The sequence below is a fragment of the Sus scrofa genome, chromosome 1, assembly GCF_000003025.6.
Source record: "Sus scrofa isolate TJ Tabasco breed Duroc chromosome 1, Sscrofa11.1, whole genome shotgun sequence".
Taxonomy (NCBI): Eukaryota; Metazoa; Chordata; class Mammalia; order Artiodactyla; family Suidae; genus Sus; species Sus scrofa.
In genome coordinates this window covers 110029760-110056452 of record NC_010443.5, presented here as the reverse complement: position 1 = coordinate 110056452, position 26693 = coordinate 110029760, and the positions used below count along the sequence as shown (strand labels likewise).

General features: G+C 35.2%; 1 protein-coding gene across 4 annotated transcripts in view; it reads right to left on the bottom strand.

Annotated features, from left to right (window-relative positions):
• The window catches only part of VPS13C (vacuolar protein sorting 13 homolog C), a 174251-nt gene that overhangs the window by 49067 nt on the left and 98491 nt on the right, over positions 1-26693 (bottom strand). For all 4 annotated transcript variants that reach the window (XM_021094365.1, XM_021094373.1, XM_021094362.1 and 1 more), the window contains 17 exons: positions 25863-25966; positions 25359-25526; positions 23324-23625; positions 22091-22247; positions 19505-19655; positions 17112-17224; positions 14299-14468; positions 12392-12639; positions 10580-10809; positions 7894-7986; positions 6296-6661; positions 5821-5907; positions 4378-4533; positions 3923-4187; positions 3138-3298; positions 2007-2128; positions 1214-1508 (listed from right to left, as the gene is read on the bottom strand). In XM_021094365.1, the coding sequence (XP_020950024.1) occupies positions 1214-1508; positions 2007-2128; positions 3138-3298; positions 3923-4187; positions 4378-4533; positions 5821-5907; positions 6296-6661; positions 7894-7986; positions 10580-10809; positions 12392-12639; positions 14299-14468; positions 17112-17224; positions 19505-19655; positions 22091-22247; positions 23324-23625; positions 25359-25526; positions 25863-25966 (3188 nt within the window). The remainder of the gene's footprint in view (positions 1-1213; positions 1509-2006; positions 2129-3137; positions 3299-3922; positions 4188-4377; positions 4534-5820; positions 5908-6295; positions 6662-7893; positions 7987-10579; positions 10810-12391; positions 12640-14298; positions 14469-17111; positions 17225-19504; positions 19656-22090; positions 22248-23323; positions 23626-25358; positions 25527-25862; positions 25967-26693) is intronic.

Genomic DNA, 26693 nt, shown 5'->3' with positions numbered 1-26693 from the left:
CTGTCTTCACTTCAGCTTCATCCTCTATTCACACACTACACCTAATGGTTCTCATATAAACAGAATAAGGAAAGTGTTATCAAACTATTCTGACAAGTGATCTAAAGTGGAAGTACTTTATTTTAGTTTATTTTTTGTCTTTTCTAGGGCCACACCCACAGCACATGGAGGTTCCCAGGCTAGGGGTCTAATCGGAGCTGTAGCCGTTGGCCTATGCCAGAGCCACAGCAATTTGGGATCTGAGCCACATCTGCGACCTACACCACAGTTCATGGCAACACTGGATCCTACCCACTGAGCGAAGCCAGGGATTGAACCTGCAATCTCATGGTTCCTAGTCGGATTCCTTAACCACTGAGCCATAAAGGGAACTCCCTAAGGTGGAAGTACTTTAAAATGAATTACAGCAACATAATAAATCAGGCTTCCTTACTGAAAGCTTTTCTTGTATAAATACTGCTTAGTTCACCTAATTAATTTTATTCTTCATGACTCAGGAGTGGCTCGCTGTCAGATAAAGAAAATTAATTTAGGATCCAGACACTTTCTGGATTTTTATATTTCGAAATGTTGTGGCATGTAGAAATTTAAAAGTATTTATCATACTTCATTACTAGAAAATGTTCCTTAATGTTTCTTTAGACTCATTATTTTTTAGCTCAACAGAAACATGAACCAAATAATTATTTTCAAATAAGAAACTTTAAAATTAACTTTATAATAAATTAAGATGAAGTCTTTTCTCACTAGTGTTTTACTATACTTCAGCTGAGAGAATTTCACTATCTTAAAAAACAGATTATTATAATTATTAATTAATAGCAGATGCAGCGGGGTTCAGTGGTGGAGAACAAGGAGCCAAACTGCTTAAGTTCAAATCCCAGCTCTATGATTTATGAGCCGTGGGATCCCAAGCCTGTCACTTAGCCCCTCTGTGGCTCAGCTTCCTCATCTGTAAAGTGGGTCTAATACCGTTCTTCAGGAAGTTACTATAAGGATTAAATGTGTTAATACATGTAAAACATATGATACAGTGGCTGTCACAAAGCAGATGCTATACCAATTTTTACTATTATTAATATTATTAAAACATTATAAGTATGCGATGTAAAACAATGACTTCAACTGAAAATACCATTAAAAAACAAACAAAAAAAACCTAGAGTTCATGGCCTGCAATAATAAAAGTCAAACAAAAATGCAAGACGTATACCTCGAGTAAATATCTTAGAGAATATGGGAGAAAATTCCTCAAAGTGACAGTAGGATAAAGATGAATGATGTAAGCTGGATCCCAGTCTTCCCCATGTGCACATATATAGCTTAGTTCATCAGGCACAGCAACTGTATTGACTATGAGAGGTAAGAAGTTGATTTCTGTTGATGGACACTGAAGTATACATTTGACTTCCCTGCTTCTATGAAGCTCTTCCTTCCAGGAAATATAGGTGGTGGATACTTTGTATTGACTCTCTAATATACCAGCTGGCTGAATAAACAACTGACATCTACAGAAGAAGAAAAGAATGCGGGGAAAAATTTTCTTAATGAGAACTTAAGGAACAGAATCACATTAGCTCTTCTTGGTAACTCTACAAGATAAGTACTATTATTTCTATTTTCACAGATGAGAAAAACAAGGTTAAGAAAGGTTAGGAAACCTGCTCAACAGCACATAGCTAACTAGTGGAGGTAAGTTGTGGGAGAAAATAGTCTGTAAAAAGTAACTTTTTCAAAAAAATCATTTCAAATACAAAGATAATCAAATAAAACTTGTCTCAGAAAATTCTAAAACATCAAATTTACAACAAGAAATTTTCATCTGGTAAATTCAATAACATAAACGTATTTTTTTTCTAACACTGTGTCTTAAAACTGGTTTACATAAATCTTAAGATAATAAGGATATGAAGTTATTTTTTCTAGATTATAGATCTTAATCCACAGAATTAAAAAGATATCTTCTATAACTTTTCACAGCTTAATGCACTCAAGGACATATCTACCTATATGAATCTAAAGGAACATGGAACTCCTCTTCAGGTCTGGCTACTCCAATGCGTTCCAACAGCTTAACATTCTTAACATACTTATAGATGATGAATGCAATCGAGAAATGGTTTTTAATCTGTTGGACAAAAAGACATACACGTTGTTTAAAAAGATGCAGACATTCAAAAGAAAAATGTCAACTGCACCTGATTACTGTTAGATCTAAAAAGTCTCAAGCCCAATATTGGAAGATATTTTTATGGTAACTGAAAATTTTTAAGATACTGAAGTGCTACATATACAAAACTTGATGTTCACATGGCAGTTATAAATTATTAGGATATTCACATATTCTATTTATTACATATATATTTATTGTTAGTGTATGTTATTATCTTTCAAGTTTGTATTAATCTTTGAATACTTCAGCCATAATATTTTCTTCACTACAACCTTTTCTCATTGCACCATGTGACTACACAGAAAACGATAGTAAAATAAATATGAGGTAAATAAATATGGTATTTTTTTTCTTGACTCCAGTGTAACATAGGCTGGAATTAATAGCAAATGGAGAGACAATAATGGCCAAAATTTGAAATCCTTTTATTTTCATCTGATGCTATAGGTAGGAAGAAATGTTCTTTTGTGGACCATACACTGAAATTTGTAATAATGCACAGAAAAAGAAAAATCGATAAAGCCTTAAAGGTAGAAAAAAATTTACACAGATTAACATGCTAAAAATTTTTTTCTGAGGAGGTCTTTTTTCTGGGATGGTCTGTGTATTCTTTCACACATACTTGAAAAATGCAATATAAGCAGAATGGAATGTTATCCTATTTGACAATCAGTTATTACTATAATATTCCTATAATTTTTAAAGGAATAGACAAAAAGTTTCATTAATTTTAAACCCAGGAGACAACAAAAAACAGTCTTTAACAAGAATGTTTTATGAGATATTTTAAATGAAAAATATTACAAATGTCAGTTGAACAGAAAATAGCAGCCAGTTCAATCTATTATTTATTTCTGAACAATCAATATTGACTAATGAAGTTTTACTATATTCCTATATTTGGCCAAACAATTTAATATTTCTTGATATACTTAAAGAAACACAATTTGCTTTAATGCATTACCTGCAGGGGAGAACGAAGGGTAATTACTTTATTCCCTTCAGTTGCATCAATTTGTACCACGAGTGAGTTGGAATGACTGGCATTAGGATTCGACACATTATATAGCCGCCGTCCAGGTCTGGCCACAGGGACTTTTGCAACTTCTGTATATCCATGAGGTGCTAAGGCAGAGCATAAGTGAGAAGCAGTCCAAATATTAATTTACATATATGTTTATCAGAGAGAATCAGCAGCAGCATCTCAAAATTATGACAAGAGTGTTCTTCCTCATGAGTACAAATGATGACTACACAAAATCCTTTCCTAAGACACAGGAACTAACAAAGAAAGGAAACTAGATACTATTAGAAATTGACCTAAAATAATTTCTCTTGGGATTTTAAATGTATTAAAAAAATCCAACTTGTTCCTCATTGTCTCAACTATATAGCAATAAAAATCACCCTTTTTTGAAATGGTGATACTCTGTCAACATTTTAGGACTTTCAAACATAGTTATTTCCTCTCCTTACTGGACCCCCATCTTTTTTGACACATGCTACATATTGCACTATTTAAGTGCCTAAAAATAATCGAGTTTTCTGTGGTAATCTTTAAATTAATCAAGTTTAATTTTCTCAAGTTTGGAGGAAGAAAATAGAAGACAAAAATTTATCACCTATGTGGTTCAAGCCTTTAGAAATGTTGTCCCTCAAAGTATTTGCAGCAAAATATTTTCCCATACTTTATCAAAAATAAGCTGACAATAATTCCAAAGATGCCCTTAAAAATAAAATACTGCATACCAAATGTCAGAGTGAAGAGGGAGCTTTCCTGACGGCTCAGGATAGAGAGTTTCCCTTGATGTGAAGGCTCCACGTTGGCATATTCCAATTCCAGACTCTGACCAGCACCAACATCACATACATCACTTTTCTCAAGGGAGCCCATCACTTTGAGATTATGACTAGGCTGCACTTTAATGGGAACACCTACAGAATTTGTTACTGTAAAAGGAGCCCGGTCTTTTAAAGAATAGTCAAAAGTAGAAGCAGTGCCCTCCGAAAAGCCCTGTAAAGGAACACAACATCACAGTGAAATTTCTACAAAATTCAAAATTTTCCAAAAACTAAGTTAAGGCTACACCTTTTTTTTTTTTTTTTTTTGGAAACTAACTTTGATGACAACAAACAAACAAACAAAAATTCACAAATCAATTTAAAACTCTATTTGAACTATTCCAAGCAAGAACCAAACATACTTTTGCTAAATTGTTGAAAACGTTGAGACAACTTTTGGATACTGTTATGTTCATTGTATCTCCTGAAGAAATGTTAACTTCTGTTTGAGGCTCAGGAAGTACCATAAAATCATCTCCTGGCATCAAACTTTTATCCTGGACTGGATTCTTCTTTACCTATGAGTAAAAATATGTAACAAATTTATTAGCCAATTAATAATAAAATCAAAATACTGTCAAAAGAGTTAAATTCTCCTAGATTTGTCCCTTTATATTAAGGCTCCATAGTAGAAGTCTCATTTTCAAAGATATTCAATGCTTCACCCTAACTTAGCACAGACCAGCATTCCTTCTTTCAGGGTGTGGCCCCCACACAGGAAAACATTTTGAATTGTGCCAGGAAAGCACTCCAAGTGAGTTACCGTATTTGTCTCCTGCGCATTCCCCAGAGAAAGCTGTTTCGCCAGTGTCACCTGACTAATTGGTCATTTATATGTTGATAGACACTCTAAGATGACCCTGAAGTCTAAATTGAGCCTTACGGGAATAACATCTGGAATTCCTTCTACTTTTTACCAGTAACACCTATAAATAAATAATATGGTAAGCTTTGAACCAGCCATCATATTCCATCACAGCTTCTGTTCTAAAAGCATTTCAAAAGCCTTGGAAAGCATTCTTTGTTAGCCTGCCTATTCCACAGAGAGGTAGGTCAGAGATAGTGCTTCTACTGAAAAGAAACTGGGACACAGGATAAGCGACTGCTCATCTTTAAAATAAGAATTTGCTGAGTCAATTTCAGTGCCTCACACTGGAGTCAGGCCGCCTCAAAGAGGTGTGCTGTGATAATCTGTGAACATGAATGTATGTTCCTGTTAATCTAGAAAGATGTGCTTCAGTACCTAGAATTCTGAAGTTTTCTCAAGAAGTCCATAAAGAGATAACAAAAGAATTCATGAACCAGAAGAGCAACTCTTAGGTTTTCTGGTCTCTTAAAATGAGTGACGATCCCAAAGAGCTTCATTTATGTGGTTATACTTATCAATGTGTACTCTATGAGAAACTAAAACTGAAAAAAATTTAAATATTCATTTAAAATCAATTACAAAGATAACATAAATAATATTTTAATGAAAACTACCTATTAAAAATGCACAGTGAGAAGAGGAGCATTTACAAATCTCTTTGGTGCAAGCCTTAAGAGAAGATAGGTGGTCTCTGCTTCTGTATTCATTCTGTTACAAAATTACATAGTCTGGAAATACCACCATATGCTCATGAGAGAATGAAAATAATATATAATGTCTGGATATTATTTTGAAAAGAATTCTGATCGCATGATCCTCTGAAAGGGCTTCAAGGATCCTGAATGACATCTTGAGAATCTCTGAACTAAAAAATACATACATAGAAATGAAGGTGCCTAGTGTCAGTCTATACAATGATATTTTACGATTTCCTTACAGCAAGCCTTAAATTCCATGGTCTCTTCCCCTCCACTCTCTCAATCAGTGGCTCCCAAACAGCATGGGTCTCATTGTAATAATGAACCTGAAAAGGCACATAATTATAATAAGAATCTTTCAAGTTTAACTACATATTTCCATAATTAATAGGAAAAAATATTAATTGATTGTTGTGCGTCAATAACCATTATAACAATACACCTAAAGACATGAAGAATATATACAACAAAGAAGGTGCATTTTCTTTTACTCTCTTACTTTGCTGCCATTAACAATTTATTTTACAAAAGAACCTTTAAAAGATGATGACCAAATAAATAATACTATACATCCACAAATTAAATATTATAGTGTATTATCTATTCATATATACACTTGCTACGGTCACACACACACACACACACAGCTCATTCCTGAATTCAATTGTACGTTTGAGAAGTTGCCTCTGGAGGTACGAAATGATGTGGTCATACCTCTAATGTCATGTCAGCAGCAGCAGTCATTAGGGAAGTCCAATTTTTAATATTTCCTGAGAATTTAGACTCTGCCAATAATAAAGGCACAGTTCGATGCCCAAGGCCACATTCTAAGGTAACTTGAACTGACTCTATAACAACAGTACAATTTTCCTCTATCAATGGATTTTCAATGTCTTTGAAATTTTCTGTTATTTCTGTTGCCATATCAACTCCAAGAAACCAAGAGTTATAATCACTAATAGATTTGACCCCCCAGAGATTTTCCATTTCCTTAGATGTATCTTTGGATTCATCATCTTTTGTCTTCGGAGACAGAGCAGCCATTATTGTCATCACAGTATTAAGAATTATGGGTGAAATCTTAAAAAAAAAGAAGAAAAAATTTAGAATAAATTATTTCCCATACGAGAAGAATTAATACATAATACAAAAAATTTTAAGTAACTAATTAAAATTTTAAGTATTTCAAATTCATGGCTAAAGAAAACACAAGAGAACACACAAAATCATGTGCCGACTAACCTCCTAACAGTGATTTCTTCCCAGGTTATTTTATTTTTTAATTTTTTTTTGTCTTTTTATCTTTTTACGGCTGCATCAGTGGCATATGAAGGTTCCCAGGCTAGGGGTCTAATTGGAGCTGTTGCTTCTGGCCTATGCTGCAGCCACAGCAATGCCAGATCCAAGCCACATCTGCGACCTATACCACAGCTCACGGCAATGTCAGATTCTTAACCCACTGAGTGAGGCCAGGGATCGAACCTGCAACCTCATGGTTCCCAGTCAGATTCGTTTCTGCTGCGCCATGCCTGGGTATTTTAGAATTAAGTAATTAATGTGTTTGTCATCTGTTGAAACCTAAAGTTAAATTACTTTAGAGTAAAATAATGTTAATGTGAACAAAAAAAATGTAGAAGTGCTACTGAATTTCTCATTTTTGCATTAAATATAACCAAAGTTTGTGATCCTGATTAAGACATAAACACATGGTTTTCCTTTGTCTCACTGAAACAGGAACCCACAGAATCACCAGGGACCCTTTTCACCCTAAGATCTGAAAAGTCTACCTCCTGTTATCTTTGGAGTACCTTTGTTCATCTCTTCACTCCAATCACTGTAACTCAGCTTTACAGAAAGTTGATGTCTTCTAAGTCCACTCAGCACCGTCTCAGTTCACCCATCACATGAATTTTCTAAAACCCAAATCTGAGCACATCATTCCTAGGCCCAACATCCTCAACAACTTCCCATAACTTTTAGCATAAGATTCAAACTCTCTTTAGTTCAGGACACAAACCTCTCTCTATGTGACCTGATGCCTAATCAAATAGCTACCCATGGTTTCCCAAAGTTTAAGCAATATAATGTTTGAGCTGATGATAAAGTTAAATACACTCCTTATCTCAAAATGTCCAAGGGTCAACTGCACTTTTTCAAAGAAAAGAGCAAATATTGGTATTAAAGAAAAATGTATTTTAATGTCAGAGGTATTTATTATTAAATATATGACTAGCATAATGCTGTAGATATGAGAGACATCAAAAGAAAAAGTAAAAATTAATTTTCACCCAAATAATATGACAGGCACTAACCTTAATCGTAAATTCTTCAACTTTAACATTTATATTTTCTTTTCCTGAAGCCCATGTACATTTTTCCATAAATAAAGTACAGGGTTGTAAGACCTAGAAATAAATAAAATTGACTTATGAATATGTCTTATTAATTTGATATCTTTAACAATGGCCTACTACTCAAAATGAAAAGGCAAATTTAATTCTCTGAGAATCTCTGGTGAGAGCTCCTCCAAATTATGACATCATATTATGTGATGATAGTTAAAGGACTTTAAGCAGTTCTGATCACTTCTTTTATGCCAAATTCTTAAGTAATGATGCACATTTACTAGCAGAAGTTTAAAATGTTTCCTTTTGCACCTGAATAGACATTTCTCCAGAGAAGATATACAGATGGTCAACAGGCACATGAAAAAATGCTCAAAATCACTAATTACTAGAGAAATGAAAATCAAAACTACTATGAAGTACCACCACACACCTGTCAGAAAGGCCATCATTAACAAGTCAACAAATAACAAATGCTGGAGAGGATATGGAGAAAACGGAACCCTCCCCTGCACTGTCGGTGGGAATGTAAACTGGTACAAGCACTATGGAAGACAGTATGGAGGTACCTCAGAAAACTAAATATAGAACTACCATATGACCCAGCAATCTCACTCTTGGGCATATATCCGGACAAAACTTTCCTTGAAAAACATACATGCACCCATATGTTCATTGCAGCACTCTTCACAATAGCCAAGACATGGAAACAACCCAAATGTCCACTGACAGATGAATGGATTAAGAAGACATGGTATATATACACAATGGAATACTACTCAGCCATAAAAAGAACAAAATAATGCCATTAGCAGCAACATGGATGGAACGAGAGACTCGTACTAAGTCAAATAAGTCAGAAGAAATACCATATGGTATCACTTATATCTGGAATGTAATATATGGCACAAACGAACCTTTCCACAGAAAAGAAACTCATAGACTTGGAGAACAGATTTGTGGTTGCCAAGGGGAAGGGCGAGGGAGTGGGATGTAACTGGGAGTCTGGGATTAATAGATGCAAACTATCGCATTTGGAGTAGATAAGCAATGAGATCCTGCTGTATAGCTCAGGGAACTATATCTAGTCACTTGTGATAGAGCATGAAGGAGGATAATGTGAGAAAAAGAATGTGTATATATATTTATGTGTGGCTGCGTCACTTTGCTGTACGTAGAAAATTGACAGAACACTGTAAACCAACTAAAATGGAAAAAATAAAAATCATTAAAAAAATGTTTCCTTTTGCTAAAATATCTTTTAAATGATTCCTTGTGTAAAACACATTTTAAAGCTATCTATAAAACTGAGCTAAAGACTATGGTAACGTCTTATATTTGCAAAGAGGTAAATGAGGAAATGAATTCATATTTCATTATAATTTTTAACGATCACTAAATCACTTGAAATTATTATTCTAAATAAATAGTTCTGTTAACACTTTAAAAAAAATGACTATACTAAGGGAGATAAATGAATAGTTTCCAGATGATTAACAACCAGACAGTCCTGAATTTCCCTGTAAGGTTCTTATTTGAGAAAATTTCAAATCTTCAAACTTGATTTACTGAAACCATGAAGACTATATTTCCAAATATCATTAAATAAGTAAATAAAATAATCTTAGACCTGAAACTGAATGGAGGGATTAGCATTGCATAATTTTCATTTAAAAAAATTAGGATGAGTCAGCAGAAATTGACATTATAAATCAACTATAATTTTTAAAAAATTAGGATGAGCTTTAAATGCAATGATTAATATAAGCTTTCTGTGGCAAAAGAAGATGATCCCACTAAAGAATGTTTCATGATAAAGATTAAACTTAGCACTGCATTTCTTTATGCAAGTCACTCTTCCACAATGTTTTTTTTTTTTTTTAACAGCTGTACCTGCAGCATAGGAAAGTTCCCACAATAGGGGTCCATATGGAGCTGCAGCTGAGGGCTTTACCACAGCCACTGCAACAGAATATGAGCCACATTTGTGACCTACACTATGGCTGCAGCAATGCCAGATACTCAACCTACTGAGAGAGGTCAGGGATTGAAATGGCCTCCTCACCGAGACCATGTAGGGTCCTTAACCCACTGAACCATAACAGAAACTCGCTGTCCACAAATTTTTGTAATTTAAAATAACACTGCAAATGAGTCACATTATGTAATGATGCTCTTCAACATAAAATTATCAATTTAACATTAAAAAACAATTGGCATGGTAATTAATGTTACTAAAATCATATTTTTCAACAGTAATGTCAAAGCGTAACTGAAGTTAACTTATAATACAGCAAAACATAATATCTTTTGGTCACATGACTCCAATTAACATTTTGGTTCGTGCACTCATTCACTAGATATACAGTGGTAAACAAAAGCAACAGCTGAAAAGGAATGGTAATTTGTACTAAGATTCAAATACTGTTCTGCACAATATGGTATAAAGAAAAGAAAACAAGTGTAGTCCACAGTTCTGTCACTACGGACAGGGCTAAATCATTTAATATCTTTGGAATTCAATAACCCTCATCTGTAAAATCTCAAGCTGGAGTAAATACTCTCTCAAGTTCTACAGAGCTCTCACAATCTAGGATTCTATGAAGCAACAATTTCTGCCATACTTCAATCCAACTTTTAAGGCAATTCTTACTGTAGTAATGTTTTTTCCTCTCCTTTCTCTGAGAAAAGGGCAGGCAAGCACTTTAAGATCTCTCACAGAAGCTTCCATCATCTGCTCAAGTTTCGATGTTGACAGAGAGAGATTACACTGGAATGAGGCTGTCAGAGCAGGAGCATCAGCCTTGGTCAGGTTGGCAACAAATACCACCTCTGGATCTGTGATCTTGGCCTTTAAGGTCATATTTGGTCTTACAGAATCATCTGAAGAAACAAAAATAGGAACCATGAAAGCTCTAGTAAAGTAAATCTTGTCACTTGGATACATGTTATCTCTATGTTACTAAGTTGCCTCTAGTATCCTGCTATTATGGATACAGTGAAATTAACAGTATTAATACCTGATTGGTTAATACTAATGATAAATGATTATTAACAAATGCTGATTATGTGGGATAATGCGACCTTGATCCCTGCTGTAAGAAGACCATTTGCACTCTGACCTAGCAGAAAAAATCTTGTTTTGAAGTTCTTTTTGTCAGAATTAACGTATATATACAATGCATGTATATACATTCAAGTGTGCATTATGTTATGCTGCAGAAGCAATGAAGGGAAAACAGGAGAGGGGATACCAGGAAGAGGATAGGAGACCCTGCAAAGTACACAGACCATTACTACTTGTTTACTTTGATTTCACTCTTAACTATATAGTCAGTGTCCCACAGTCTATGGTATAAATATATTACATTATATATTAATACAGAGACATGATTACTATTTAAGAAAGGTAAATGGAAAAATGAAATTCTGACCTTGCCAGTAAATGGCAGTTTTCCAATCTTGCTGAGTTACACATTATAGAGAAAAAATGTCTGATCTTAGACAATGATAATTTAACAGAGAAAAATCACTGATCTGCCTGGCAATGCTGGAATAAATCTTTGTAGGTGGAGTAGGATCCGCATACATGGATATCAGACATTTGCAAGCCCTTTGCTAACTGTAAGGAGTCTGAGGTGGTGACCAGAGGCATCAGAGTGGGTCTTCCCAATACCCCGCCCCCCTGCTTGTACGTTTAATTGCTCTTCAGTATGCAATAATTCTTTCAAATATTTTCTTTGTATAAAAAGATTCTCTTTCAGAGTTTCCTGGTGGTCTAGTGGTTAGGACTTGGCGCTTTCATTGCTGTGGGCCAGGTACATTCTCTGGTTTGGGAACTGAGATTCCACATCAAGCTGCTGCACATTGGCAAAAACAAAAATCAAAAAAAAAGGAATTCAAAAAAAAATTTAAAAAGAAGAGTTCCTATCATGGCTCAGCAGTAAAGAATCTGACTAGTATCGACTAGCATCCATGAGGCTATGGGTTAAGGATCCGGTATTGCCATGAGCTATGGTATAGGTCACAGACATGGCTCGCATCCGGCATTGCTATGGCTGCGGCAAAGGCCGGCAGCTGCAGCTCTGATTCAACCCCTAGCCTGGGAACTTCCATATGCCGCAAGTGTGCCCCACACCCCCGAAAAAAAAGCAAAAAAAAAAAAAATTCTCTTTCTATAAAAAAGGCTGCCAACTACAGACCTAGATTAAATCCCTCTATAAAGGAAGAGTAAAGAAATGTTAACGGCAGAGTTGGAACTAGAGTGGGGGTTTCTCGACCCTTCATCAAATACATATTTCTACTTCACCTCTCTCTTAAAAATCTATGCTTAGTGAAGTTTTCCAGTAAAACTTTTGAAAAGTAATGTTACATTCTTAAATTCTCCATTTCTCTTTTTTCCTGTTTTGCAATTTTGGTAAAATAAATGACAAATTGTCATCTATGACAGATAAATCCTGCTAACCTTTCTCCATCTTGATTTTTGCTAAGGCAGTCTGTCGCAGTGGAATCTGTGACTCTTTTGTTGTATTTTCTGGACTCTGAGGTACAGCTTTGATGAAGAAATCTGCCACAGTCATCAGAAATTCCACACTGGCACATACATACAGCTTGTCAAGAACGGCATCAACATGACTTCCATTTTTGCCTTGTTTGTAACTTATGTCAATCATAGAACTATTGTCATTTTGGCCATTTTTTTTATCAATCATTCTGAAAAAAATATATACATATATATACACATTATTTTATTCCTGCTAAAACAATTAAAAAAATGAAGAATTTCCTATACATCTTAATTTTTCCTCCACCTTTTAGTTTCCAATCTGAATAGAAAACAGATCACTGTTAAGTGGAGTCTAATTCGCTAACTGGCAACGAAGACATGGTCTCCTGGTTTCCACAGCAAAGTTTCATGTTAATATGCAATTACAGAGTATTTTATGATTGTAATTCAATACTAGAAAAGCAAATCATTGACTGCTGAAAGCAAGTTTGGCAATTAACAAAACACATTAATGTGGTCCCACAAAATTTCAAAGACAACCTCTTTAAGTTGTTTTATGAAATAAAACCACCCAAAGGAATTTCTCTCCAAAGATCATCCTATACAACTGAGTCCCAAAATATTCAACGTAATTCAAATCAGCCTGTGTTCATCAAGCGCCAGCCATGATAGTTCCCACACTATCATGTGGGAAAGACCAGGCTACAAAATAGAAGAATGGCCTTTATCACCCTTGCATAGACATCTATGAAGGCTACCCCAAGACATGAAATTTGCAAATTAGAAAAGCTGTTGCATGACAGCACTCTATCCTCAGTTATTCTTCTTGTAGAAAAATAAAGGGCTCTGAAGTATCTGACAAGTATTCAATGGAGTCCAACTTTAGGTAGCAGCACAATTTTTCTCCAAAAAACATCAAGGACAAAAATATTATACATCTCATTATTTGAGAAAGGAATAAAAATATTATTAGGCTACTGAAGTTACATATTTCTCACTATACAGTAAGATGATAGAAATTAATCTTTCGAAAATGGGTTGGTAACACAAAAATTAGGGATTCCATTTTACTAAAACTTCTTTTAAAATCCTGTGGGGTCCTTTTTAATTAAATTTAAGTATGGTTGACCTATTAAAACTTTTAAAGAAACCTCACAGAACTGTTTTAAAATATGTAAACAAAATAAATAAGACAAAAGAAAGATCTGTAACTTTAAGGCTTTTATGAAAAAAGATTCTGCCAACTGGGAACAATTTAGAAAAACCTATTACCAACAAACCACTCTATGCGTATTTAACTATTAAAATTCTTATATTTTCAAAGGTCCTAATTTTAAGGCAGTACTCTATTTTATTAAACTTCCCTTTAATTCAAACTTCAAAGCAAATGAACCTAAAATTAGTACTACTTCTTGATGCACTTCAAACTAAAAATTATGACCAAAGGCCTCTTTTGATAATACCAAGGAACAGAATCCCAGAAAGGATGATCAAAAGACCCCTTTTGGGAGTTCCCATCGTGGCTCAGTGGTTAACAAACCCAACTAGCATCCATGAGGACATGAGTTCAATCCCTGGCCTCTTTCACTGGGTTAAGGATCCAGCATTGCCATGAGCTATAGTGTAGGTTGCAGACGAGGCTCAGATCCTGCATTGCTGTGGCTCTGGCGTAGGCTGGAGGCCATAGCTCCAACTGGACCCCTAGCCTGGGAACCTCCATATGCCATGAGTGTAGCCCTAAAAAGACAAAGAAAAAAAAAAAAGACCCCTTTTGACAATCTCAAGCCAAGTAATCAATGCCTGGTAGCGATATCAAGTACAATATCAATCTTGTATAATGTCCAGCAAATTCAGAGATGACAAACCTTGATGTTGCTCTCTCAATTCCTTCTCTGAGATCATCAAGGGTGCATGTCTTAAGTTTAACACTGATATCCATTGAGCCATCCTTAAACATCTTCCCCGCAGAGGCCATAAGATGTAGTCTGAGTTCACCAAGCCGGAAATTGTCATTATGAAATGAAAGTTTGGATTCCTGTGGTATATTTTTCAAGCAAAAGAATCAGTTATCTTTAATTGTTATATAATTACTTTAAAACATATTTTTTAACTCAGAGATTATAAGAAAATTCATACCACAAATTTTTAAAGTATGGGTAAAGTATACAAAACTGGAACAAAGATGAACATGCATGTTTATGATTGCATAAGTACATAAAAATAAATACATAAGTGTGTGTGCTGATATTCAGCCATGGTTAATACATTAAAATTTCTTATTTACAGGTCAATACAAATAAAAATAATCAGGAAACTCTCAACCAGTCATTATAACTTATAAATACATAATAAGCTCTTCTATAAAAATTCCAAAAGGAACTATGGGTTTTATGAGAAAGGACAAGGCAGGCAGGTGATCTCAATGAGCTATACTCTAATCAAAAACACAAAATAGAAATACATTACAAGGAACATCACAAGGGGATGCCAGAAGTTGTAAATAATTTAAAAATAAAAATAACATGCAGTCACTTATTTATTCACACTTATATCCTCCCATGTTCCTCAAAGGATTTTAAGCAATTAGGCAAAGAATATAAATGACAAAAACTCACAGGGTCAAAGAGATCACTGGGGGCTGGGAAAAATTCACAAAGAAGGTGAGAACTAATTAAGGTTCAGAGACTAAGTTGAATCAGATAGGCTAAGAGAGACATTCTAGATGGGGATAAAACATAAGCAAACAACTCAAGATGCTCTGAGGGTACAAGGTACAGGCTGGCATCTTAGACTTAAATATTCCAATTTTTAAAAAAACACAGAGAAGGAGTCTGGAAAGAAATACAGAAGCCTAATCAAGGTCCTAAACTAAGATTTAAGCTTTCAGTTGTAGGAAAAAGAAGCTCTATCTTTATTCCACCATAACACATAGTTCCAAATTCTGTTAGTATTCCTAGACATTAAGAGAACAAAACCCAGTCAACCAATCAACCAAAAAAAAAAAAAAAAAAAAAAAAAAAGAATCTTCAGGGAAACAAAGGTTATCAGTTAAGACATAATTGCTCACTACAGACCACAGCATTGATATAAGGGGTACTGATGATGGACAATTCTTGGCACACTGGTTATAATCCCTCTCATTCATAGCTTCTCTCACTCAAAAGAATACATTGCATGTAAGTGGGTCAGAATGAAACTATTAGTGGAAAACTTGGAATGCCCTTAAATTACAAAAAATGTAATTCATAAACTTGTGATTTGTAACTGTAAAGAGGAATGCCTGTGATCTGTAACCATTAATAGAAATGACTGGGGACATCTACTGATTACAAAATGGTATGTGTTTGTGGTATGGTTACTGATGTAGACACTTTGGAGCCACTGAATATCTGTCTTTAATAAGCTAAAATTCACATAATATAACATGAAGTTATGAGCTTAGAAATTTCAAATAAAACAGCAGGGAAAACTGCCAGGAAAGAACAATGTTCACTCAAAGAAAAACTGACAGTACTCCATATCTAAATGAATACAGAAGGTCAACAAAGAAGGAAGTAAAAGAAGACACTGAGACCTAAGACTGGGGATCCAGTAGAAGGATGGTACCATAAGTAAAATTAAGAATACATTTAACTGTTAATTTTTTCATTTTTGGTCTTCTCATTAACATTAGAAATTAAAGCAGTAAATTGCTCAAGTGACAGATACTAGACCAAGGCTCAATAGTAACAATGTATGAAAACTGTATAACTTTTAGAAAACTATATGAAACATAAGATAACATACAAATGGACATTAACAACAGATATAATACCTATAATCATGCATGTTATGGGTATTATCATATGACAGTGTATTATGAGTATTATGATATAACTAATCAATTGATGTAATCAAGAATACTTATACTATCTGTATAATAAAAGTAGTTTTATAAAATATTAATAATACATTATGGCACTAAACCTTGGTTTCCCAATTCACTATTACTCTTAATATCTATCTACTACATATAAAATTTATTCAAGAGAAAAATAAATAATGGTTATAAATCATGGATAATCATGAATTTAAAAATAATCCTTTAGAGAGTTCCCATTGTGGCTCAGTAGAAATGAATCTGACTAGACTCCATGAGGATGCAGATTCAATCCCTAGCCTTGTTCAATGGGTCAGGGATCTGGCATTGCTGTGAGCTGTGGTGTAGGTTACAGACACAGCTCAGATATGGTATTGCTGTGGCTGTGGCGTAGGCCAGCAGCTGTAGCTCCAATTCGACCCCTAGCCTGGGAACTTTTGCCCTAAAAAGCAAAAAAAAAAAAAAAATCTTCTAAGGTTCCAAAGCCACTACTAAATTATTTCCTTTAAATAGTTAAATATACATATATATCTAGCTATGTTAAAATTGTACATAGAATTAATTACTTATATATAAAATTCTTTGCCTAGAGTTAGGTCTAAGTGTTTTAACCCTAATGTTACTTGGAAAGAAGTAAAAATTTTCCTTGGCCTAGTAAGATCAGAAACACTAATAAAATAAAGAGAGAGAGCATGACCAATGCATATTCTATAGGGCAATATAAATTAATAAACATATAAATTTTAAATGAAGAACAGCATCAATATTGAATATCAAAAGTTAAGGACTTAATGCTAGATATAGATGTTAACTACATACCTGGCTGGTATCACTGTTATAAAGTACAACAGAAAGAGATTCAAAGTGAAAGTCAAACTGGAGAGTAACATTCTGGTCCAAAGAAAGCTTTGAGTCTGTCAAATCTTCTTGTTCTGATAGTGCAAACATAAATATGAAAATTAAAATGCTTTTAGTAGGTATATGATTTTATAGATATTGACAAATATGTACATATCTATATCTATACACAGTATATATACATGTTCAGTATGGGACAAAGTGACAGAGGTAGACCATCTACATTAAAAAGAGGGCATATCAAAGAGTAACAAGACAACTTTTTTTAAAAAGCCCTTCCAGATTATTACAATTATCAAAATATTCATTTAACTGGTTACAAGCCATTGTAATTGAAGGCATATTGAAACTGGAGGCACAAAGAAGTAAAATACTTTGTCCTAGAACACACAGCCTGTCAGTAAAAGACACTCAGTTAATGCAGTGCACTTCTTACCACCTTTACCTTTATCACCCAACCTATTGCCTTTACAAGAACAGAATATAATTCAAAAGCAGAGTCAAAGAGAACTCTGATACAATGTGGGAAAGGAAGCCTTTGGAATTCTGAGCTGAAAGAGACTTCAAGAAATAATTCACTCTTTTCCCTCATCTTTAGGCACAAACTTTTTAGACAAAGAAGAATAGATATTGCTTTCAATCAACATTACAGAGTAATTCTATAATCTCTTCTGGAGATGGAGCCTATTCTTTCGGTCATTTATAGGAAAGGCTATTCTTACAAGTTATTGGAAGAGCAAACACTGCATAACTTTAACCACATAAAGGCTTTTCCAAATTGGAAAACTCTAGGATTTTTTCCTTTACTTTTCCTGAAAACTGTTAACATTCCAATATTTATCATTTTCGTAGTTTTTTCATCTGAAGTCACAGATTTTTCCAGGGACCACATTAAGCATACAGCCTGAACCAGAAACACGAATTGACCATGGCTGAACATAATGAGATCATTAATCACATAAACCTTGCCTGCTATTCTTCTATACATACTTCCCATCTAAACAGGGCAACAGCCTACACATCTAGCATTTGTCCATACAGTGGCATAAACTGAAACTGGGAAGAAGATACTGGCTTCACTAAACTCATGCAGCTGTCCTAACTATCCTGGACCAAGAACCTTATTTTGCACACTGCTCTCATCATTCGTTTTGTGATTTCAAAACACACCAGATCTAACTACAGAAGAAGAAGTGCTGGTACAGTATTATTAACAGGTAGTCTTACCAACTGCTGTCATAAGTAATAGCTGGTGAACTGAGCATCATAAAAGCACAGCAGTCTGGGGTCACTTATTATAAGGACAATGAACATATCTCTTTTTAGTCATGGAAATAGGAATCTATTCTCAGTCCAACAAAACATATGATATTCACATAATTACTTTAAATGATGAAAAATAAGTGAGATTATATTCCATATAATTGTTCAAGAAAGCAAAAAGGAACTCTATATTTTAGAAAAGCTATCTTTTTCAAAAGGGCTGAATTTAAAAGGTTCAGTGCTTTTGAAAGATTCAACGTTAATAATCCAGAAAACTCCCTTATGTATCTGCCAATATCATTCCCCAGTGAAGCCAGGTAAGTAAAGCTGTTACTAAACAAGAATATCTTCCCTTTGCATGGACCAGTCATCTGAGTGTGACACCAAGGTCCTTTTCTCTCTTAACTGTTTTGAGACCTTTTACCATGCTGCATGTCTACTTCGCTTTTTCTCTCAAAATATATCACCTCGGAGTTCCCGTCGTGGCACAGTGGTTAACGAATCCGACTAGGAACCATGAGGTTGCGGGTTCGGTCCCTGCCCTTGCTCAGTGGGTTAACGATCCGGCGTTGCCGTGAGCTGTGGTGTAGGTTGCAGACGCGGCTCAGATCCCGCGTTGCTGTGGCTCTGGCGTAGGCCAGTGGCTACAGCTCCAATTGGACCCCTAGCCTGGGAACCTCCATATGCCGCGGGAGCGGCCCAAGAAATACCAACAACAACAAAAAGACAAAAGACAAAAAAAATATATATATATATATATATATATATATATCACCTCGATGCCCCTTGATTTGGGAAAATTCAGCTTTCACAAATAAAGAGCAAATACACATCATACAGGTAACAAGAGGTGGCCTATGAGCCAAGAGAAGGTAGCGATGAGCCTACCTCCTCCCGGGCTTTTCAAGGCAGCTCCAGCCCCAGCTTTCCACAGTAAATAATACTATTTTTATTTCCACAGTAAATACTACTTCTTTGAATCAGATCATAGCATATTACGCTGAACAACTAAAAAACCAGTAAATATAAATACGGCATTAACATTAATTTTTCTTTATAATCAAAGCAAAAAAATCTCCATCAGTTTGTACCTTTGAGGTGGTCAAGTTTACTTGAAACATCTTTTATTACTCTTACAGCCTCCTGGGTCGGCTGTGTAGGGCTTGGCTGTGAGGAAGCTTCTCCAAGATTCTCTAGCAAAATTCTCATTAAAACTGTTAAGTCATCTTTACTGAGAGCAACCTAGAAACCAACAATAGGTTGTTGTTCACATAAAGTAATAAAAAATGCAAAATGTGTTATATATGCCATAATTTATGGCTCCTCAAATTAACTAATTGTTCATCTAATTAAAAAGAAAGAAATAAAAAAGCAAATTAAGAACAAAAATACCAGGACAGAAGTGTTTATTTTGTATAGTATTAGACACTACTCCTGGTGTGAACACACTTCTGCCTCCACCCATATCCAAGTCTCTGCTTCTGGAACTCTACCCCTCTTGCTGCCTTAACTGTTACTGTCTATCTGCTCCTGTTCCTGGACCTGTGCCTCTTCCCTCCTCTCTCTAGCTCATCTCCATTCTGCCTCTCTTTCTTCTCATTCAGTACCAGCTTCCTCCTCCACATTATTTACTCTCCACATTATTTGAGTTTATTTCTGGACTCAATCCAGGAAGAGTACTGTTGAGGTTCTGGTCTCCACCAAGAAGGAAAAAGATGTTCTCTTGCAATGTAGCTCTTACTCTCAGCACATATGCATCTGGACATACATAAATCATTTGTTTAACTTACCAAGATAATGCCTCTTAGAACGGTAACAAATGCATCTACAAAGAATTTTTAAAAACCAAGACAAAGACCAGCAAATGAGTATCTTGGTAATCTCTAACCTTTACAAAAGGGGATATATGACAAAAAGAAAAGAAAAAAAAACGCAAGAGCTTTTGAGTCAGATCTGTATCGAGAATACCATTTTCAGGCTGTGCTGCTGGCTAATTTTCTTAGCCTCCTAAACTCAAGCTTCTTAATCTTTAAAATAGGAATAATATCATCTTCTTCACAGGTGGCTGCAGAACAACATAAAGATGCTAGAACAAATGAAGATGGTATAGGCTGCTAAGATCCATTAAATCTCTGAATTCTTCCATCTTCTGTACATTTCCCCTACATATACAGTAGTTCAAAAGGCCTTTTTCAAGTACTTAAACACAAATTCATACAAAGTGCATTCATAACACCTTCCCCCCTTAATACCATGCTGCCCACTGTTCCCCGAGTTGGACCCGTAGCCCCAAGGAAATTGCCTGTATCCCAGCCTAAATGAAAATGGGGAGATATTTTAGCATGAGATAATGACCAGGGATTTCTTGCTTTCTCCAAGCCCCAGTACTCAGATAATAAATGTCACTTTAACTCCCTAGTACTTCGAGTATTCATTCCCATTTGCGATATAACCAAGATTATCACAGCTGTCTGAAGAACAGCTAACTTCATCACCTACTAAGAGCTGAAAAGGGTCAAATAGTAAGTCTGGGATCTAATCTTAGCAAGGGCAAATTTAAAAGAGCAGACTCATATTCTGGAACAGAAAAGGCCTCTATCAATACCCTGAAGAGATTCTCTTCTCACATAATGTATCTACTCAGACTTTTAACAGGGACCTTCCATTCCCACAACAAATTCAATTTTAATGTCTTCCTCGTAGAACTCTGCTCCTTTGACCCTTCCTGGGTTTTTTCACAGAACTAACTCTAAAATAATCACAAATATCAAAAACCTCCAAACTGGAGTTCCCATCACAGCTCAGTGGTTAACGAATCCAACTAGGAAACATGAAGATGCGGATTCGATACCTGGCCTTGCTCAGTGGGTTAAGGATCCGGCATTGCCATGAGCTGTGGATACGGCTCAGATCCCGCATTGCTGTGGCTCTGGCTAGGCCGGTGGCGACAGCTCTGATCAGAACCCTAGCCTGGGAACCTCCATATGCCGCAGGAGCAGCCCTAGAAAAGACAAAAAGACAAAAAGACAAAAAAAAAAAAAAAAAAAAAAAAAACCTCCAAACTACTCAATCTTCGTCTTTTACACATTCTGTTCAGTCACTCCCTCCCCTTTCCCTATCCCCTATTATTTGGCTTCAACAGTTTCACACAGGCACATAAGAATTGTAAGACTCCTACACTTTTATGACCATCTTCAACTAGTAACATCTCTTCCTGTGAGCCTACATGTGACCTGCTGACTACAGTACTAAAATATTGCTGTCTATATGCTTAGCAAATAAACACATTCGCCCATTTTAAATGTCCACTTTTTTAATTAAAAGAGTGCTTCTATATATTAAAAATACTACTAAGTTCCTCTGAATTTATATCTAAATATCACTTAATGGTGTCTTATAGTTTAACTGCCTTAAAACTTTAATAGAATTTTCTAAAATTATGAATAATATCTTCAGTAGATTCCAGCGGGTTTTAACCTGAGACTTCTTGCTGGCTTTACCAAATATCTGACCAATATGAAATGACGAAAAGTGCAGGAAGCTAAGATAATGTTCACTTTCAGTTAACAACCACTCCCTTTCAATCTATCATTACTTCTGGTGCACATGAGAACTGCACTGTGATCAATCATAAAAGTCTATCTAGCAATTTTCACATATTTTATACATATACTTACCTGCATAGGTTTTAGTTTTCCTTTTATCTCCATCCCTGGAATTTGCCCATACCATGTTGCTGCTAAATTTCTCCGTATGGATAAAAGCATGTTGACTGGTTTTAAAATTTCAATATCATGTTGTGGATGTTGTGGCAAGCCCGCCTGCAAAATTGTTCTAAAATATAAACAAGAATTATTTTTATAGTTTTAAAAGTTACTCTTTTTTTTAGCCATGCCCACAGCATGTGGAAGTTCCCAGGCCAGGGATCAAACCAGCCACTGCAGTGACAATGCCAGATCCTTAACCTGCTGTGCTATAAGAGAACTCCTAAAATCTACATTTTAAAATGAAGACTATCATGTTGTGTAACAGTTCCACACAGCATTTTCCGATAAAGGCTACTATCAGCATTCTTTTAGAACATGTTTCTTTTCATAAATCAATCCAAATAAGAATAAGTCAAGTTTATATGTAGAGCTATATAAAATGAAGCCTACATAATGCTGATTTCAAAGACACAAATTTCACGAAGTATGACTCTCACACTATTTACTATCTCTCACAAGGACTATTTAGTAAGAGGAACTAGTCCAATACATACAAACAAATGTTTCATCCTCCTAAAACTGGAGGGAAAAAGAAAGTGATAGTCTATTCAGCCCTTAGTTTTATGTTATTAGCACTTGTCCAAACTCAAAGGGAAAAGCTCACCAAACCTAGATGTTAAACAAGCATGCTCTAATAGTCATTTCTAGCCTGCCTGCCAACAAATATCTGAACAACCAAATAAGTCACTCTTGTCATTCAAGAGAGCCAACATTTTCCCACTTGGATTCGATAATCTGTTAAATACCTTATTGAGAATTACTAAATGTGACACAGTTTGGAAATGAGCAATGAATCTTAAAATTTATTACATTTTAAGGAGTCTTTTTTCATGTAGAGAGAAGAAAATAGCTATATGCAGAGTAAATTTTTAAAAATCTAAATTGAGTATCATTGAGTAAATTATAATTTTATAATAGGAGAATTTTATAGAATGAAAAAATGGTAAATTTAGTAAGACAAAATGCAGATTGTATGAGGTACACCATTATCAACCACTGACCAAAGACCGATGGTCAAGTTTACAAAATTAGAAGAAACAAGAAATAAGAATGATAAATCATGACAGTATTTTATCCCTGGCAAAGACTCTATGAAAATTCTATTTCAAGTAAGTAATACACAATCAGATTATATATTTATACCTGGACAGCTTCAGCTGAGTGAGTTGGATGTCCATTTTGTCAATGACAGGGGGAAGAGAAGTGTCCATAGAAACTATGCTAAATTTGTTTTCAACTTTGATTAAACCCAAATCTGCTATAACAGCATTAGGTGATACTGAAGACTGAGGAATGATAATGACTGGTGCTTTCAAATTTATATCCATCAAAAGGCGGAAACTCTTTTCAGCCAAGTCTTTCATGCTGGAAGCAGCTCTTTCTGCAGCCTGGACTGTAGCTGTGCTCAAAGCTTCTTTGGCAGTTTGAAAATTGTTGAGGAAGTTCTGTTGAAAGAGACTGATATTTAGAGTTCCCCTCAAAACAGGATTTATTTTTAAAAGGAAAAACTTTTGGAATTCCCATCTTGGCTCAGTGGAAACAAATCTGACTAGCATCCATGAGGATGCAGGTTCGATCCCTGGCCTTTCTCAGTGGGTTAAGGATCCCGCGTTGCCATAAGCTGTAGTGTAGGTCACAGACACGGCTCAGATCTGGCATTGCTGTAGCTGTGATGTAGGCCAGCAGCTACAGCTCCAATTAGACCCCTAGCCTGGGAACCTCCATATGCCACAGGGGCAGCCCTAAAAAGACAATCAATCAATCTTCAGAAAAACCTTTAAAATGAAAAACTAAATAAAAGAAGTGATATAAGAGAGACATTATTTATGATTATATACATGAAGAGAGTCAAGTCTAGAAAGATACACTCTGAAATAATTAACAAGTGGGAGAAAAAGTCCTTTAACTTTCACTTTATATATTTCAGAATTATTGGTTTTCCGACAAGTTTTGGTAACAACTCTTTTTTAAATCTCCCTAATAAGTGCTGGTCATTTTAATTCAAATTTAAATGAGAAATTGGAGGAGAATGCTTTATTTCTCCCAAAGTAGATTCAATTCTTCTTCTAAGTCACAGGAATAAAGTCTATACTTGGACACTAAAGTTTTACCCACTTACTTCTTTAGATTCTTTTCTTACCGGTGGGTATTCCACATGAGCAAAGGTGCTTAAGTGTTTACAATGTTGCAACCATGAATAAGTGTCAACAATTCTTTATTTAGAGTAAAATGACTTTCATCTCAATTTCAAAAAAAGATTTTTCCCAATGAAGAAAAGAACGGCAAGCAATATTCTTGATACACATTCATTAATAACACAAAGTAACTTAAACTAACCTCCCTCCAAAACAATTACTTTCCAGAAAAATGAAACCCGATGTCTTAGGCAGAAATCCATGACTTATAAGATTTGATTAACAGCCCTGCTCACAGGCATAGACAAATTAAACTCTTCAGTCCACATGGAAATAAATAATTAAAAGAAAAGAATTTTATGGCTTTGCTGATCATAATTATAATCAAAAATTGTAAGTTTCAACATTGATTCTTCAAATGCCTGACGAGCTCCTTAAAAGATTCTTTTAGCTAAACACCTTTTAGCTCATAAAACAAATTAATACTGAAAGCCTTAAAATTACTTCCAAAATACGTAACTATGGAAATGTCAAAGAATGGTCATTCATAGGTTCAAAACAATGATAACAAAAATTCATTTAGTTATCCATCATGTGGAAGATTTCCTTAACTATAATATTCCATTCAGGATTTGGGAGTTTATCACACAGTCCTTTTAGTAAAGATTTTTACTATCTAGGAGTTCCCATCGTGGCGCAGTGGTTAACAAATCCGACTAGGAACCATGAGGTTGCAGGTTCGGTCCCTGGCCTTGCTCAGTGGGTTAAGGATCTGGCGTTGCCGTGAGCTGTGGTGTAGGTTGCAGATGCGGCTTGGATCCTGCATTGCTGTGGCTCTGGCGTAGGCTGGTGGCTACAGCTCCGATTCGACCCCTAGCCCGGGAACCTCCATGTGCCGCGGGAACGGCCCAAAGAAATAGCAAAAAAGACAAAAAAAAAAAAAAAAAAAAAAAAAAAGATTTTTACTATCTAGATTCAGTAATGTATAGACAAAGATATTTAGGCCTCAATGAGAAATAAACATATTTTAAAAATAAACTTACCAAAAGAGACATGAAGAATTTATGAACATACACAATCTGAATACAACCCACTTTGAGACTAAGTCTGCCATCTACTTTAGACATATCAGCATAGGCCTTTCCTTCTGTGGCGTCTGGATAAAGAGTCATTTGGAACCTAAAGACTTCATCTCCCAAAATAGAGACAGCCTAAAAGTATTAAATTAAATACTTAAATTAAAATTCAATATTCAACAAATTATTAGTCAAAAAGATTTAACTTGACAATAACTTTTTCCTAAATCTATTCAAAAAAAAAAATTCTGCCAGTGCTATATCAATCACTTAACTGCTGAGAATAACTTTTACAAATCACTTAGTCTTATATACAATGTGAAAATAGACTATGACCATATTTATGACCAATCCCTAATAAAATCCTGACACATAAGAGACAATAAATATATACTGAACAAATGAGTAAAAGGCATCTCAAGCCCAAATAACAAAAATGAATTTCAATATAGAAATATATTTGTAAATTACCTTTTTGTGAATGGACAGCAAATCAACATTTGTAACTATAATATCCTTAAGTCTGGCAAACACGTCAGTCTGCTTTGGCCTCACAGAAACAGAGGCATCCATTCCTATGGGAAACATGACACTGTTCACCTAATCCAAGTGAAGTAATTCAGTGGTATTTAAATTCAACAATAAACTACCAAGATATATGGTGGACAAAAATTACTCACCACTAGATACACTAAAGGTTTCAACATCTACGTAAGAGATACCTAAGAAAGACTATAATATATTTAAAGTGCCAGAGGCACCTTATACATAAGACTTGTGGAAACTTTATTTTTTGTCTTTTTAGAGCCATACCTGCGGCATATGGAAGTTCCCAGGCTAGGGGTCAAACGGGAGCTACAGCTGCCGGCCTACACCACAGCCACAGCAATGGGGATCCAGGCCGCGTCTGTGACCTACACCACAGCTCACGGTAACACTGGATCCTTAACCCACTGAATGAGGTCAGGGATTGAACCCGCATCCCCATTGATACTAGTCGGGTCCAGTTACTGCTGAGCCATGACAGAAACTCCAGATTTATGAAAATCTTAAAACAAAATTTCAAAAAAAATTAATTGCAGGTGTTCAAACACAAATATCCTGTGCAATGGCAAGATCAGAACTGGTCACTGAGGAAGACACCTGACATTTGTAAAACAGCCATCTGACAAACATTATATAATGAAAGCTGCTTCTCCAAAAACTAAGCATAAATGAATACAATTTGATGAATAACTACTATTTTTCCTATAATAAACTGTATCTAAAACACAGTCTTTTAAGATTTCTCTCCCAAAAATG